The 16,805-nt window shown below is 40.5% G+C and overlaps 5 protein-coding genes across 6 annotated transcripts; all 5 read left to right on the top strand.

The window, feature by feature from the left end:
* Window positions 1-1,263: 1,263 nt before the first annotated feature.
* LOC108129472 (uncharacterized) lies at window positions 1,264-3,824 on the top strand. The gene is made up of 5 exons (XM_017247449.3): window positions 1,264-1,546; window positions 1,604-1,942; window positions 2,010-2,456; window positions 2,508-2,660; window positions 2,728-3,824. Exons 1-5 carry the CDS (start codon window positions 1,330-1,332, stop codon window positions 3,822-3,824), a joined length of 2,253 nt encoding a protein of 750 aa, XP_017102938.2. The 5' UTR covers window positions 1,264-1,329.
* A 1,494-nt stretch (window positions 3,825-5,318) lies between these two features.
* Osi1 (Osiris 1) lies at window positions 5,319-7,820 on the top strand. Of its 2 annotated transcripts, XM_070281530.1 has the most exons (5): window positions 5,319-5,336; window positions 5,384-5,512; window positions 5,566-5,620; window positions 7,079-7,201; window positions 7,270-7,820. In XM_070281530.1, exons 2-5 carry the CDS (start codon window positions 5,453-5,455, stop codon window positions 7,680-7,682), a joined length of 651 nt encoding a protein of 216 aa, XP_070137631.1. In that variant the 5' UTR covers window positions 5,319-5,336; window positions 5,384-5,452; the 3' UTR covers window positions 7,683-7,820. The 2 variants fall into 2 exon arrangements, with proteins under 2 accessions (XP_070137631.1, XP_017102917.2); XM_017247428.3 differs by lacking the exons at window positions 5,319-5,336; window positions 5,384-5,512; window positions 5,566-5,620 and adding an exon at window positions 5,851-6,640.
* Window positions 7,821-10,158: 2,338 nt separating this feature from the next.
* Window positions 10,159-11,610, top strand: LOC122321523 (uncharacterized). The gene is made up of 3 exons (XM_043211607.2): window positions 10,159-11,131; window positions 11,189-11,414; window positions 11,486-11,610. The coding sequence occupies exons 1-2, from the start codon at window positions 10,237-10,239 to the stop codon at window positions 11,383-11,385; spliced, it is 1,092 nt and encodes a 363-aa protein (XP_043067542.2). The 5' UTR covers window positions 10,159-10,236; the 3' UTR covers window positions 11,386-11,414; window positions 11,486-11,610.
* A 1,453-nt stretch (window positions 11,611-13,063) lies between these two features.
* LOC108129329 (uncharacterized) lies at window positions 13,064-14,424 on the top strand. The gene is made up of 2 exons (XM_017247293.2): window positions 13,064-14,118; window positions 14,175-14,424. Exons 1-2 carry the CDS (start codon window positions 13,092-13,094, stop codon window positions 14,369-14,371), a joined length of 1,224 nt encoding a protein of 407 aa, XP_017102782.2. The 5' UTR covers window positions 13,064-13,091; the 3' UTR covers window positions 14,372-14,424.
* A 342-nt stretch (window positions 14,425-14,766) lies between these two features.
* LOC108129415 (uncharacterized) lies at window positions 14,767-16,074 on the top strand. The gene is made up of 2 exons (XM_017247397.3): window positions 14,767-15,805; window positions 15,861-16,074. The coding sequence occupies exons 1-2, from the start codon at window positions 14,782-14,784 to the stop codon at window positions 16,055-16,057; spliced, it is 1,221 nt and encodes a 406-aa protein (XP_017102886.2). The 5' UTR covers window positions 14,767-14,781; the 3' UTR covers window positions 16,058-16,074.
* Window positions 16,075-16,805: the final 731 nt, after the last annotated feature.

Below are 16,805 nucleotides of genomic sequence, written 5' to 3'. Positions count from 1 at the left end.
GATTGCACCTCCGCTGCGCGTTATTAGATTTTGTAATTTTAGCACCCGTTTCTTCGGCTCAAATTGTTTGTCATTAGCATCGTAGAACGGCAAGGGGGAGCCATTGCTAGCTGATGGCTGCTGGCCTCCTCGCAAAATTAACAATTGGCCTACTCGGATGGGTTTTGCTGGAAATGGGAAGCAGGTGCCAGAGCCAACATGATGCCTGCGCGTGACTGTGACGTTATGCCGCGTCTATTTCCAGATTATCCATCGCAGATAGAACCGCAAGAACACAAATTAGCTGAGACCCCGGCAGCGCCTTCTGTAATAATTAAATAATATCCGCATCTTGATGGAACTTGACCCACAAGCCTCTTCGATTAGCGGTTCTTGGCTAATGCTTTTGAGTCGCAAAGATTGAAAATAGATTTTAATAAACTTAAGAGTAATACAATAGGAAAAAAAAGTCTTGGTAATATGATTGTCTTGAACTAGGTCCCCCTTAAGGCCACAATGCATCTGGCATTATTCTCTTATGTATTATCATCAGAGAATTAAATTAACATTAAAATACGCATGTTCACTTAAGTTCTGATTGAACTACATGTAGCATCCATATTTAAGGTGAAGAAAAACATAAAATTTAATCAGAGCTCCAAGATTATTGTAGGAGATAATACCATCTTGCCACAACATGCGTGAGAATTCATTGAAATTTTTTCTGAATGAATGGTAGACTTCTTTCCATTACAATAATGCTGCTACAACTTCCTTTCCTGATAATGCCAAAAAATTCACAACTCATTCATTACCTCATCTTAAGCTGGCTGTAAGCGATTAATATGGAAGCTTTCAATATTTATGTATTTTGAAGAGTTCGGTAATCGAAAAATGCCAGAGGATTATCAACTCATACGGAGAACGGAAAAGATATTGGCTAAGCGGCGACTGTGTCTTCACAATCAATGCAAATTCTGTGGCGGGTCTTATCTGACCGCTTTCCCAAAATCCGTCGAAAATCACGTAGCCGCCAGTCCGCCGGAGACTTGCCCCGGAGATGCTTAGTTTCTCATCTAATTGACGCGCTGTCTGACGCTATCAATAGAGCGGACAATCGAAGCATCTATCGGGCTGTGACAAATTTTCGCAGAATGCCGATGCCAAGCGTGTTTATCGCGCGATGTGATGTCTGCAGAATTTTGGGTCCGATAATATCATCATCGCATTACCATTTAGCGCAGAGCTATGACTATGTCAGATGGCAGAGCGTGCCCCCAGATGGCAATATAAAAGGCCCAAACGCATCTCGGGTTGCATTGAGTTTCGGTGTCTCAGAACTGCAAGAACATGGCCGGGCGGAGTTTAGTGCTACTCATTGCTTACTTTGGAATATTGTGTCAGATATTGGCTTTCTCCGGTGCTCATGATCAGGTGGACCAGGCCTGCTCCAACGATGATGTGCCCGTGTGTGCCCAAAGTACTGCCAACGGAATGTACTTTCTTTTTAGAAACGACTGTGATTTGAGGAAGGCCCAGCGCAACAACCTAATGGGTGCACCGATTTGTAAGTAGCTTAATATTAAGTCGGTATTTTGGTCATTAATTGAAATGATATCTGTAGATGAAGTATCTCTTCAGAACTGTTTCCCCAACTGCGAATTCGAGTGCAGCACCCGGCAGAGACCAGTTTGTGGAGTTAGCTCGCAAACCGGACACCGCAGGACCTTCAGGAGCCGCTGCGAAATGAAACGTACATCGTGTTTGTCTGGCTCTGAGTGGTTGGTCCAACAATGGGGAGTGTGCCCCAAAGAAAATACCTTACCACACAACAACCAGAAGCCGCTGCAACCCGTGCGTTGCACCAAAATCTATCGTCCTGTCTGCGCCATGTACGCCGGAGTGAAGTCCACCTTCTCTAATGAGTGCTTAGTAAATGCTGAGAATGTTAAGACCCAGAGAAGTGAGTAGCCCTTAATAAACTTTTAATTGTATTATAATTTATTAATGTTTTTCCCCGAAATTAATAGATTGGCGCATCGTTTCCCAAGGTCTTTGTGGAGAAGACAGCATCAAAATGAAACAGAGCCCGAAACACAAGCCCCAAACAAAGCCAAAAGTAGACGCTGATCGCACAAAGCGAAGCAACAAGTACCGAAACAATCGGGTTAGACAGACTGATGATTTCCAGATACCTGAAGATGCTGTCCAGATCTATGCCCCATCCACGTTCCACACACAATTCATCAGCCAGACAGGAGCTATGGAAAAGAGCTACTCCTTACCAGCACGAAAGCCCTACATGGTTGAGCCTCAAAAACCAAAGGTTCGAAAGGTTTACGGCAGTAGAAACCCAAAAAACTCGGCGAAATCATGTGTGTTTGGAAATGATCCCATTTGTGGGACTTTTCGGAGCCAGAGGCGTACTTTCTCTAGTGTTTGCGACCTGATGGAGTACAGCCAGAAATTTGGAAATGGTAAGTAACATAATAAAGCCCTAATTTTTTATATATTAAATTTCCCTTTAGCATGGACCATTTCGCATGATGGAGCTTGCCTTCAATGTGACAAACCTTGCCCCACTGTCATTCAACCAATTTGTGCCACACGAAACGGCGTCAACCACACAATCATTAATGAATGCTACTTGGAGCGAGTCCGTTGCAAAGATCCAGCAAGTAGTAAGTTTTACCTTCTCCAAACAACTAATATTATGTCTAAACTTTAATAAAAAAATAATATTTTCAGTCTGGAAGCTTATTCATAAAGGTGAGTGCCCAATGCCACTTGGCAGTAAGCCACAGGGAATACCCACCAAGAAAAGTCGATCCTTGTCAGTGGTGCCCCGCGTGTTATATGGAAAAAGCATAATGCAGAAATCTACTACTGAAAAAAATAACATCAAGAAAGTGTTAACCACTAAAAAACCGACTACGACCTATAAGCCACACCATCACCTGAAGAGTCCCATGAAAACCACTTTCCCTTCCTTAGAACCAAATAACCGAAAGATACGCAAAATAGAGCTCTCAGGATTTACGAGATCCAAGCTTTCAAATTATGTGAAATCCGATGAGGATGGGTCCTGGTCCTCCAACGACAATTGGCTGATTGGAAAAACACTCGATAATGTCAATGGTTTCTTTAACAGAAAACCAGTTAGCTTCAAAAAGACTTTTGCCGAAAAGAAACCTCAGAGCTATAATTATTTTATAAACATGGTTAGAACTCCTTTAATCACCAGCACCACAACAACTATGGCACCCCCACCACCACAGGTGCCAGTCTACCTGAGATTTGCCACTCCTGTGCTACCCCACCTGGATATCGAAAGCAAGCCGACCGTTTTCGGGGATGATGATGCCCAGCTTCTACAGATGCTGACCACCACATTAACCACCACCACCACTACCACCTCCACCACACCCGTTCCCAGCACCACTCCACCGCCAAGCACCACTGAACTGGCGACTAGTGTTGCAACAACGGAAGCCACTACTCACCTGGAGGATACTTCCTCTGATGCAATGGAAACGACTAGCGAAGACTCCTTGGACTTTACTGATTCGGAAACCACGGAGAAAGTATTAGACATCAGCACCACAGATGCACCACCTCAGGCCACCACAGAACCTGAGGAGCTGTACAGTCAAACCACAGAGGCTACGGAGACGCCGACCACAACCGCGGCCACCGAGCTGTCGAGTTCCACGCAGAACTCGGACTACACGGCGGATGAGTTATCTGCCGAGTCCACTGGCCAGACTTCGATTTACGGACTGGACAAGAACTCGTTGATAATGCGACTGCTGCGGGCCAGAAGCAGTCAAAATGTTCTTATTTAATTTGTTTTTATTGTTTTAAGTACATAAGTTGTTCATTAGGCTACTTTTAAATAAATAATTTAACTTATTTATTTTTTATGAAAAATACTATGTTTTAAAATGGTTCGGCATTATTAACCGTGTTACAAAAGTAAAGTACTACACCTTATTACTATATAAATTATAGTATATTCATAATCTATATTTATATACTTAATTTTTAACAATTTAGTGGGTAAAAAATATAAAAAACGCCGTCTGGTGTTTGGCAGTGGAACTCCAACTGACGATATATACCTGGTATACCTGTATTTACATTTGCTTGTATATTTTACACGAACCTTGTTTTGAAACATGGCTAAGTTGGATAGGTTGTGAAATTGGCTAAGAAGTGCAAAAAGTTTTCTAAATAGAGGCCAAGATAATTATAAGCCAAGTTTATTTATTATTATTATTTATGGTTTTCATACCATATTAAAAAAGATTTTTTTAATCTTATTTATAAATATTTTTTTTAGGTATAATGAAGAGTTTCAAATATATTTTGAATCTATATGGTAAATACTCTCCAATTAGAAAGGTGATATTACTAAATGAAAGTAATTGAAAAAGGATCAACTAATAAAAAATGTTTTACCTGATTAAAATTTATGCTTTACCCCAGATACTTAATTGGTTAAGTTGTAAAATCTTATACTACCCTCACTTGACAAAATTTGTTTTTATTTTCACTTGATTCCTAGGCCATTTCAATTTTAAGTACTGGACCATAAAGGAAAATCATCGGATTAGCCGTTTGTCCTGAGCATTGAATATTCAAAATCAAAGTGGGATATGCAGCTGGACGGAAATTTCACTATCAAACGTGTCAATGCCATAACTATATCTTTACGAGCGGGGTTGGTCTGGAAGCCATCTGGGGGTATCTTCACCTCGCCGGTGGCAGTTTCAACAATCGTTAGCCCATCCGGCCGTCTGGACCGAATAGAAAACAAAAAACTTTGGCAGTGTCCCCTCTCGATGGATTTGCTTAATTGCCTAAGCAAGTCGTTGGCAATTTGGTTTCGGTTCCAGCCTCTCTCTCCGCCTTGGTTAATTTCTCGTAAAAGTCGTTCGGGGCGGATTGCGGTGCAAACTCCAAAATCCTGGAAATACTCGCACGTTTGCGTGCTCTTCGTGATTTAATATGTAGCCATCAAATCGGACTGGATGTGGGGTGGGCAGTAGGCAGTCATTATTGCCAGCCGGCCGACTGGCGGTCAAAAATAGTTGCTTTTGCGGCTGGTGGCTTAAAAACAATATTTACCACAATTGCCGATCAACAAGAAAACCGAAAACTTTCTACCCAGCTGCGGCAAGTGGATCTGGTCACCGATTCTAGTCTAAATTAGTCATGCCAGGGGTGGCCGTCAAGTCCGATTACCTCACTCTCATTAACCACGAGCTCGGGCTCGGTGTTGGAATTGCACTTGGACTTGGACATCGGTGGAGCTAATCAAATGCATTGCGAGCGATGTCTGTCAAGAATGCCAAGTGAGAAAAAAGAGTCGACAAGCCGAGCCAATTGTTACTTTCACTAGTCAATAATGCAACAGGGGCAACGAGCCAGTAACAACTAACAACAACAACTTTCGCGTTCAACATCCAGCATGGAGCATGGGGCATCCAGCATCCAGCATACTACACATATCCCGCATCCAGTGTCTGCGGTTGGTAATTAAGACGGTCATAGCTCGCAATACACTTTTTGTTTTCTAATCAGCCTCACCGAAGAAATATGCAAATTGCACGATGCAACACCGGGCTACCACCACCAGGTATGTGCCCCGTTTAAACTCGCATAAATGCACATTTGCACTTATTCTGATTGGTATCATTTGCCAGTCACTGCCACTGGCGCCAGGCCAATGTAATTGTACCAGCAACCGTATATCCATCAGATACCTATCGCACACCGCTCGCGTTAGCGATTCACTTTCGTTCGGCCGGCTTTCATTGTCCCAATGCTGGGGACTCACACGCAGTGTTAGCGGGAAGGCGGCCAATTGGTGGTTGTTTGCTGCTCGATATTGGCATCATAATCCCAGACGACAATGCGATTCAATTTGTTGGCGATCGATCGCTGAGCAGATCGCCGATCGCTGATCGCTTTTCGCTATTGGAGTCTCCCCGTGCGACTCTGACCCAGAAAGCCTCGGTGGCATTGGCATTGGACTTTTCAGCGCCATGCCACTGGCAGGAATTGCGATTCCGGTGCAAACTACAAGCTCTGCAAACTGCAAACTGCATATACATGAGCATTAGCTGGATGAAAAACCAGCTATCCAGCCGATCTGCGGTCGAAGCTGCGCGATAAAAGGAGCAGCCAGCACCACTTGGATGCCATTTGCGACTCGTCCACTCAGCCGTACGGTAGTGTCCCAGTGAATCTAGTGTGAACCGTAAGAGAGCCGAAAACATGCTGCTGTGTCGCATCGTGGTGGCACTGATGCTGCTCATCCTCCTCCACTACTCCACGGCGGAGGAGCTGACTACCCAAGGAACGCCCTCGGCCCCAGGATCCCAGCCCAGAGCGGCGGTCTCCACGCGGGCAGTGCACAGTGATGCCTATATAGCGCGAAACCAGAAACAGTGCTTCGAGACTCGCAGTCTAGTGTCCTGCATCAAGTACAAGGCCAGCAAGCTCATCTGGAAGCTGGCCACCAACAGCCTGGGCTTCTTTCCCAACGAGTACGGACGCGAACTGCCCGGGGACAAGAACCGCTGGCTGCGGATGGTCCAGCTTGGAGAACCCGCTAACGAAGTGGTTGTTTTTAACGATGCCAAGAGTTTGGAAGGTGGGTCTTGCCACTGAAAGAAGTTTCGGTTCTATTTATGATTTAGCAAAAATACTTGGTATTTTCCAAGTATCCATGCTATGGAAACTGGTAAAAGACGTCAAATTTCGTGTTGAAATGTACTGAACAATGAAACTTAATTTAATTTTTTTCGGTGCAATCGAAAGTTGTTTTCCCCGGTAGTTGGGCAGCAAAATTCGCAGCTTAAGACCGGGGCAATCAAATGACCGGAATGTGTCTGTGGGGGACTATAATTGATCACCTGTGCCTAGACAGCATCCATGGCATACATTGGATTTAATGGATAACCCGCGGCGGATGTTTAATTAATTTGAAGAATTATTGCCCCTGGCTTCCTCTGTCGATAAGCATTTGCTATGCATTTTTCGCACATATTATTTTCGTATATTCTTATGGTTGTTTTGTTGCTCTTTTCAGGTGACAGCGAACTGACTCTTATCTTGAAGTTCCTGAAGAGGGCGGTGGAGACCTTCGGCCGCAATCATGCCCTGCAACTGACGCTTTCCAGTGAAACTGGAGCCCGAGTCTTGGACGAATCAGGTTCGTATAGGGGTTAAATGAAAATCCTCATAAAACAGTAATTAATTGGAGACATAAACCCCAATTAGAGGCTCGTTTGAAGAAAAAGAAGAAGAAGTGGCTCATCCTCCTGCCCCTGATTATTTTGATGAAGATCGCGCACTTAAAGATGACTCTGGTCGGCCTCCTGATGCCAGTCCTGGGAATGAATCTGCTTCTGGTCGGCGGTGTGGGCTGGCTAATCCACTACCTCAAGTACAAGACCATGTGCAAGATCCATCCCCATCTGGTGCAAACGCATTCGCACGTCTACGAATCGGACCCCTCGGACTACTCCTCATTCGTGGGCAGTAGCTTCTCCAACTCGTACTCCCCCTACAGCTCCGGGTCGGGGTCACCCCACGAGGTGGGTGGCGGCAACAGCTACAGCAAGGACTGGGCCACGAGTAAGGCCTACCACGGCTACAACTATCTGGACACGATCAGCAAGCGAATACAGTAAGGGAGTCCTGAGAACCAAACGGTCTTGTGCCACCAATATTTAAAACTAAAAGATTGTCAGCAGGCCTAGTCCTGGCAGCTAGCTCGTATTTAGTGTAGGTAATTTATTTTTATTTAAATAAAAGTATTTATTATTTGTTTTTTAATGCGCAAAAATGAACCAGTGTGTATTTGGACTTGTGTAAAAATAGGGTAGGAACAGAAAGTACTTTTCGCCGACTGAAACTAAATATTGAGGATAAAAACTATTTGTTACCGGCTTCGCAATGTCAATTAGGTAAGAGCAATAAAATTTTTATGGATCCTCCCATATGATGTCATTAATTGCCTTGGCTTTAGGCTCTTAAAAAATCCACCTAAATTTTTTGCCGCACTCGCCTTATGGCGTCAGAAAAGCAAACAATAGCCCATATGACCATAAAAACAATTTGTTTATGGTGAAAGCAAACAAGCACTTCCCCACAGACACCGTTCGGAACAAAAAGCAACCAAAATAATAACAAAAACATTCGAGAGGCAGTTGGCTTCATTGTTTACCAGTGTTCTTATCAGTGCCATGGCTCTTGTTTACCAAACAATGTGGATTCGGCTTCCGAGAAGCGATTTCGATTTGGCCGAATCAATTTGTTTACTACCAACAGATTCCCAGAGCCAACTATGTGCGACTACGATTGTGGCCAGAAATAGTTCTTAAAGATTCTACTTTTAAAACCGAGTTTTTTTCTGGTGGTTCCACCTGAATTGTGTGCGCCTTGGATGTATGTATATACTTCCCAAATTTGTTTGAAAAATTCATTCATATCTTATAAAAAAGTCAGCACGAGACTAAACTAGCTCGTTTTAATTGCACTTTGTATTTGCTAAAGATAAATTTATTTCACAACGGTTTGTTTGAGAACAGATGCGAACCCACCAGTATTAACAGCCACCTGACTAGATTTTTAATTCTCTGTTATAAAATGAAGGCATATCTGGGAGATTTGTCTGTTGATACTTACGGGGCCTAAACTTGGTACTGTGTCTTGGAATATATTACATAACCTATACAACTTTTAATGAAAATATGAATTAAACTATAAAATCAACCACCTTTGTATACATTTCTGTCATACGTTAGACTTTGAAATAGTTTTAGTATACATTTATGAATATTTGTTTATTTTGCATTTCGTTTGGGCTGTGGACGAATTCCAATGTTTTCTTATCTGTACCAGTTTGTTTACATTTCCATTTGTTTCGGTTTCCCGATGAACCGAGCCAATTGTTTGTCCAGCCATCTACGCATGCCTCCGAAATCAATGGGATATATTATTATTATTAGTTAGAATATGACAAACTAATGCCACAAAAGTCCGTTGGCTTGTCGCCAACCGGTTGCAATCTCCGGACTATGCATGTAAATGATTTATTCCAGCAAATATCAGAGCATACAACGTGTGTTTGCCCACATTTATGGCATCCAGCTGAAGCCAAACAAAAGGCTAAACAACCAAGAACAGATAATAAATCCGGAAAATGCACAAGTTTATTTTTAGGGGCCCTTATAGCACACACTTTTCAACCAATTTTCCTGTATGCGGGCAAAGAGGACCCGGAGAACTCCAATCTTTACATGGATACCCCATCGGGTTTAAGATTTCAGGACGATGTGTTCGCAAATGTAAAAACTCAGGTAATAGAGGGGAATTGCCGTTTTTAAATGTAAAGGGTCTATTAGATCCACAATAATATTATTCTTGTTTGTATTTGAGTATCGGTTGTTCAATACCTATGAAAAAAATTCAAACTATGGACAAAAATTGGTGCACATTGGGGCGTATACGTGATATTTCAAAGGTCTCCCATTACGTATTACGTATACGAGTAAATTATTTCAGCGATCTGTCATAATTTCAATTAAGATTCTTTGGTCGACGAATGCTCTATTCTGGATCTTGGATGTGCAATTACTATCATATTCAATTCTTAATGATATAATGTGTATATTAATCAAAACCTGGGGAAAACAATTTTAGACCCATTTTATGCAATTTTTTAAAGGGGCAACATTAAGAATTTTAATAAATTTCTTGTTCATCTATTTACAAGAAGAAATTTGAGTTCATCTTAAATATTTACAAAGAAATTTAAACAAGCTATTATATACCTAAAGAGTAAACATTACTGTTTAGAAGAAATGTTGACTTAAATGACGTAGGAAAATCAATTTGCCATCTCACTATATATTCGGCTATAAAATAAAGTACATCCTAACAGAACTGATTTAAAGGTGACAATATAGATACTTATTATTTAAAAAGGCTTATCTTATTGTCCGACAAAAAAGGTTTGATAAGCAGAAGGTTTGAAGCGAATATAAGCATCTGGTTGGATGCTGACAGTTCAGTTTCGATACACGTTTCAGTGACTAATTGAAACAAAAAATGTTGCCAACTTGGTTGACCGAGGAATACATCCAGAGGGCTCTACAAGCCTTTTACAAGGACGAAGATCTAAAAGTTCTTAAAGTCTCATCCAAGGCGGCAACGGGAAAAGGTGAAAACTTTGTTGGCGTAATGACTCGGATCTGTGTTGACTTTGAACAGAATGATGGATCTGTGCAAAGAAAATCCTTTATTATGAAGAAAATCTGCGGTACAGACGGCCCAGAGGCGGACATTTTCCTCGAATATGATGTCTACAATAAGGAGATGGACATGTACGATATTGTGCTTCCCAAAATGGCAGATATTTTAAAGAGTGCTGGATTCACGGAAAAGTTTATGGCGGAAGCTATCGTCGTGGATCGGGAGCGGACTACAATTATCCTAGAAGACTTGGCACCTCTTCATTTTTCAAATGCCGATAGGTTGAATCAATTGGATATCCACCATACTAAGCTGGTCCTGGACATGTTGGCTAGATTCCATGCCGCTGCCATTATTCTCAATCAAAGGGAACCGCATCTACTCAGCCAGAAAAGCTTGCCATATTTTTTTACACCAGGGAAAAAAGGTTATAAAGATTTTTTCGACGGTATTTTTAAGTCATTCATAAGATACGTGAAAAGAACTCCGGACTTAAATAGTCTTTATAGTGCTAAGCTAGAAAAGCTTCGCCCCCATTTGCTTAAATATGCGGCTCAATCTATTGAGGTTGGCGAAAAGGACCTTCAGACTCTGGTGCACGGCGACTGTTGGACCACAAATGTAATGTTCCAGTTCGACGACAAAGGAAATCCCACTTCTGTCCTTCCTATAGACTTTCAGTTCAGCTCGTGGACATCGCCAGTGGTGGACTTGCACTATTTGTTTAGTACATCCCTACAACCCCCTGTAGAGGAACAGGAAGCTGAACTGGTTCAGTATCACTACTATGCTCTAAAGAAGACTCTGGAAGCACTGTCCTATAAAGACAAATTTCCCAGCCTATTTGAGTATCAGCTTCAATTTGAACTGCGTCGATTCATAAGTAACTAAAAACTCTTTTAAACTTCTACACGTTTAAAAAAACCTTTATCATTTACAGGTGTCATAGTTGCGACTTCGTTCCAGCCCTTTATGGTGTATGAGGGAAGTGAGAACCCCACATTTCCCAACTTGTATCAGGACACTCCCGAAGGAATTAGGTTCCAGGATTCTACGTACGAAAATGTGGCTGTGCAAAAAAGGATCGCAAAGTTGTTACCATTGCTTGATTCTAAGGGACTTTTAGAGCCTCATTAAAATAAAATTTGAAATGCATGTGTACACAAGTGAGTGTGTGAGTTTACAGTTGGAGAACATGTGGCACATTCGAGCTATTCTTCCTATTTAAATGGTGTAGGTTATGGATTTACGGCCAAGGACTCAGATTATTTTAATAACACACCTTGGGGCATAAAAGCTACCAAATGGAAACTTTGCACGTTTGCAAAAAAAATAAGATATTATAAGAGATAAATTGTTTCGTCACGAGTTTACTAAAATAAAGTTTTCTATCTTAATTTTGACGAAAAAACTTGTTCTTATCATATTCAATGAACTCACTCGGTTAAGGTATTCCGCTCAAGATTCGGGTGATTATTGGCAAAGATATGCTCATCGCAGAGGCCCATATTGTCAAAATATGCATTTCCGCATTTTTGAAGGGGATCCTCCAGAAAATTTGACTAAAAATCGAAAAAATATTTCGCTTATAGATTCTGATGCAGATTTGTAAAGAATCGATCTACAAATCGTTTAAGGTATTCCGCTCAAGATTCGGGTGATTATTGGCAAAGATATGGTCATCGCAGAGGCCCATATTGTCAAAACATGCGATTCCACATTTTTGAAGGGGATCCTCCAGAAAATTTGACTAAAAATCGATAAAATATTTCACTCATAGATTTTGATGCAGATTTGGAAAGAATCGATCTACAATTCGTTTAAGGTATTCCGCTCAAGATTCGGGTGATTATTGGCAAAGATATGGTCATCGCAAAGGCCCATATTGTCAAAACATTTGATTCCACATTTTTGAAGGGGATCCTCCAGAAAATTTGACTAAAAATCGAAAAAATATTTTGCTTATAGATTTTGATGCATATTTGTAAAGAATTGATCTGCAAATCGTTCAAATGATCTGCGAAAAATATTTCGCTCATAGATTTTTATGCAGATTTGGAAAGAATCGATCTACGATTCGTTTAAGGTATTCCGCTCAAGATTCGGGTGATTATTTGCAAAGATATGGTCATCGCAGAGGCCCATATTGTCAAAACATGCATTTCCGCATTTTTGAAGGGGAAATTTTGACTAAAAATCGAAAAAATATTTCGCTCATAGATTTTGATGTAGATTTGTAAAGATTCCATCTACAAATCGTTTAAGGTATTCCGCTCAACATTCGGGTGATTATTGGCAAAGATATGGTCATCGCAGAAGCCCATATTGTCAAAACATGCATTTCCGCATTTTTGAAGGGGATCCTCCAGAAAATTTGACTAAAAATCGAAAAAATATTTTGCTTATAGATTTTGATGCATATTTGTAAAGAATTGATCTGCAAATCGTTCCCAGACTTACAAAAGAATTCATATGTATGTTACTTCCATATAAAACAGATAATTTCTTTGAATATTTACGTTACTTGTACTTCGTCACTTTTGCAAACTCATGATGAAGCTTTACACCGACATCCCATTGAGATGAGCATTGTAAATGCCCTGATAACCCTGAAACAGCAATTTTGAAACGGTACCCGTGTGGCTGTAAAATTAATTGCCAACTCACTGCTGGCAGTGAAAAAGTGCACGCCTTTATAAAAAGATGAGAACTATCTAGAGACTGCCAAGCTTATAATAAAGATTTAGCGGATAAGATAAAAGCATGAAATGCATATATAAGATTTTTATTCAAGAGGCTGTGAGTTCAGATATCTTTTAGATCGCAGAAGAGTAGCAGCTAAAATGCTTCCCACTTGGCTAACGGAGGAGTACATTCAGACAGCCCTCCGGGCCTACTGTAAGGATAATGAACTGCGAGTCCTTAAAGTCTGGGCCAAGCCAGCGACGGAAAAAGGGGAAAACTATGTTGGCGTGATGACTCGAATCTATGTAGACTTCGAGCTGGCAGACGGTGTATTGCAAAAGAAATCCTTTATCCTAAAGCAAGGAGTGTCCTCGGATGCCCCCCAGGCCGGTCTCTTTGCGGAGTACGATGTCTACAACAGAGAACTGGAAATGTATGATGTTGTCTTACCAAAAATGTCCGAGATTCTCCGAGAGGCTAATTTTAATGAGAAGTTGATGGCAGATGCCATTGTAGTGGATCGGGAGCGAACGATTATGATCCTGGAGGATCTCGCACCGCTCCATTATACAAATGCAGACAGAGTGAAGCAATTGGACATAGTGCATACTAAGCTAGTCCTCGACATGCTGGCCAAGTTTCATGCGGCTGCCATAGTCCTAGACCAAAGAGAACCACAACTTTTGCGAAGAAATTTCAACGGTCATTTCTTTTCGAGAGGAAAAAAGGGTTACGGAGAGGTTTTCGTTGGGCTGTTCAAAGCTTTCATAAGGTACGTAAAGAGCAAACCCAATTTGTGGAACCGCTATGGAAAAAAACTAGAGCACATCATTTCCCACTTGATGGAGTATGCCGCTAAATCTGTGGATGTCACCGAAAAAGACTTCACGACGCTCATCCACGGAGACTGTTGGACCACGAACGTAATGTACCAGTACGATGACGAGGGGAATCCCACCACGGTCCTGCCCATCGACTTTCAGTTCAGTACCTGGACCCATCCCGCGGTTGATATGCATTACTTCTTTAGCACATCCCTGAAGACTGATGTCAAGGAAAGAGAATTAGAGCTGGTGCAATATCATTACTATTCTTTGAAAAAGACTCTTGAGGCTCTTGCCTACAAGGGTTATATACCCAGTTTATTTGAGTACCAGCTTCAATTTGAGAGAAGGAGATTTTTGAGTAAGTTTGACATTTTTAAATTGGTTGTATTTTCTAAAGTTAATTTTTCTTATTAGGTGTTGTGATTGCCAACGTTTTCCAACCGATCATGGTGTACGAGGGCTGCGAGGATCCTGAATTTGTAAATCTCTACCAAGACACTCCAGAAGGCATAAGGTTCCAGGACTCAATATATGAAAGTAAAGAGATTCAAAGACGCATAGAAACTATTCTACCTATCCTTGATGCGAAAGGTTTCCTGGATGCTCACTAACCACCAAAGGCTGTTTTATGTTTCAATAAACAATAAGTTGTATAATTATTAAAGTTTTAATTTTTCGTGGTGGAAATACTTTAAAAATAGCATGTTTATTATTATTATTGTGGTAGAAAGTATGGTTTTCCTTGTTATTTTTATATTACTTAAGGGTAACAAAGTTGTAGTTATTCTTGGTAGATAAGAAATATTATCATGGTGAAATAGAAGTTTAAGTTTGCTTTTAAATCATTTTAGTCGTAATCTTTATTGCACTTTTAAAAGAGTATAGCAAACAAAGTCGGGTGTTCCTGATATAGGTAATCTCTTATATGCTTACTTTATGGCTTATTCCTTTAGTTATGATATAAGCTTCTGGTCCACTTCTGTAATGTCAGAATCGTTTAGGAACTCGCACCGACTAAACAATGTTTCCTAACTGGCTAACAAACGAGTATTTGCAGCCATGGCTGCAAAAGTACTACAAGGACGAAGGCCTTAAAGTTCTCAAGATCTGGGCCAAGCCGGCAAGTGGAAAAGGCGGAAACTTTTCAGGGGTAATGACCCGAATCTATGTGGACTATCAGCAAGGCGATAAGGTGGCAAAGAACCAGTCATACATCGTCAAACAGGCCTTGTCTCCAGAAACTGATACCCAGACAGCGGTTGTCGGGGATCTCTACTTGCGGGAAATGAACATGTTCGAGTTCATTTTACCCAAGATGAAGGAGATCTTGCAGGAAGCTGGTATAAATGGAAAGCTAACAGCCGACGCCATTGTAGTGGATCGTGAACTCAGCGTGATCATTCTAGAGGACTTGGCACCACTCAATTACATAAATGCGGATCGCGTTAAGCAGTTGGATTTGGATCATGCCAAGTTGGCATTGGAAATGCTGGCCAGGTTTCATGCCGCTGGTATTATTCTAAAACAACGTCATCCCGAGCTTCTGACTGAGTGTTTCTTTACAAATTTGTTTTCTCGCGGCAAACAATCCAATGGAGAGGTTTATCCGGGCTTGTACCGAGCATTTATGCGGTTTATCAATTCTCAACCAGAATTAGAAGGGATATACGGCGAAAAGCTGGAAAAGTTGCGTCCTCACATCATGGAGTACGGAGCTCGAGCTTACGATGTAACTGAACAGGAATTGCTGACCCTGATTCATGGCGATTATTGGACAACCAATATCATGTACCAATACGACAAAGAAGGAAATCCACAAGAAGTCATTTGTATAGATTTCCAGTGCAGTAATTGTACATCGCCGGTCATTGACTTGCACTATTTCTTTACAACATCATTGAGGGAGGAAGTAAAGGAAAGGGAATCAGAACTTGTGGAATTCCACTATAACACCCTAAAAGACATTCTACAGAAGTTGTCCTATCATAAAGTATTTCCCAGCCTTCAAGGGTACCAGGTTCAGTTTGAGCGTCGCCGTTTTAAGAGTAAGTAAGGAGTACTAAATTGGAAATTTTAATAAAAATACTATTTAATTTCCAGGTCTTATGGCCAATTTATTTAAGCCAGCTATGACATACAACGGCACTGAAGATGTTTCTGACTTCGCCAACCTTTATTCAAATACTCCAAAAGGAAGACACGTTCAGGCCGCAATATACAATAATGAAGGCTATCAACGCACCATCCCAAAATTTTTGGCTCTTCTAAATTCTAAAGGAGTTTTGGATCTTCAATAAACTTTAAATATTATTTTTATTTTGTTTTCTACCATTTTCAAAGAACTTGAACTGGCTGCAGAACTCAGACTACTCCTTCTGTCCATAAACGGCCCTTATAAGAAAATAAATATCTCATATTTCTCCCAAAGATTGAATTTCAGAGATAATGGACCCACACATATATAATAAAAAGATGCCAAAAGTCTCTTCGTGCATTCAATTTTTATGAAAATTCTATAAAATTGTTCCGAGCTTTGTTTTCTGTTAAAATAAGGTACTATTTTAAGATACGGTATGAAATTCATTCAAAAGTATTCAAAAACATAATATATATTTTTTTTGTATTGTATTGTAATCTATAAATCATGAATAAGCATGTTTATTATTAAAATTTTGTACAAAACGAATATATTTTTTTTTTTTTTTTAGAAAATAAGCAAGTTTTTGGGTAAACTTGAACAAAAATAATTTTGTTATTGAAAGGATGTTTATATAACCTATTCTAACCTATTTTTGTATTAAATAAACACTTTTTTCTTTATTTTGTTGAGTTTTTTATATAAATATATTATGAAGACATCAAATCTATTGGTTTTGACTAATTAAAAAAAAAATTCATGGTGAAATAGAAACGTGATTGTGCTCTTAAGTCATATCTGTATGGCGCTCTTAAAAAATCCAATAAACATCGTCAGTTATTACTGATGTATCTTATCGCCTATATACTAACTTAATTGTATTTACTTTTTGAGAACAACAAACTATA

This window comes from Drosophila bipectinata, chromosome 3R, assembly GCF_030179905.1.
Source record: "Drosophila bipectinata strain 14024-0381.07 chromosome 3R, DbipHiC1v2, whole genome shotgun sequence".
NCBI lineage: Eukaryota > Metazoa > Arthropoda > Insecta > Diptera > Drosophilidae > Drosophila > Drosophila bipectinata.
The sequence above is the reverse complement of the archived record's forward strand: the minus strand, read 5'-3'. Positions and strand labels throughout refer to the sequence as shown.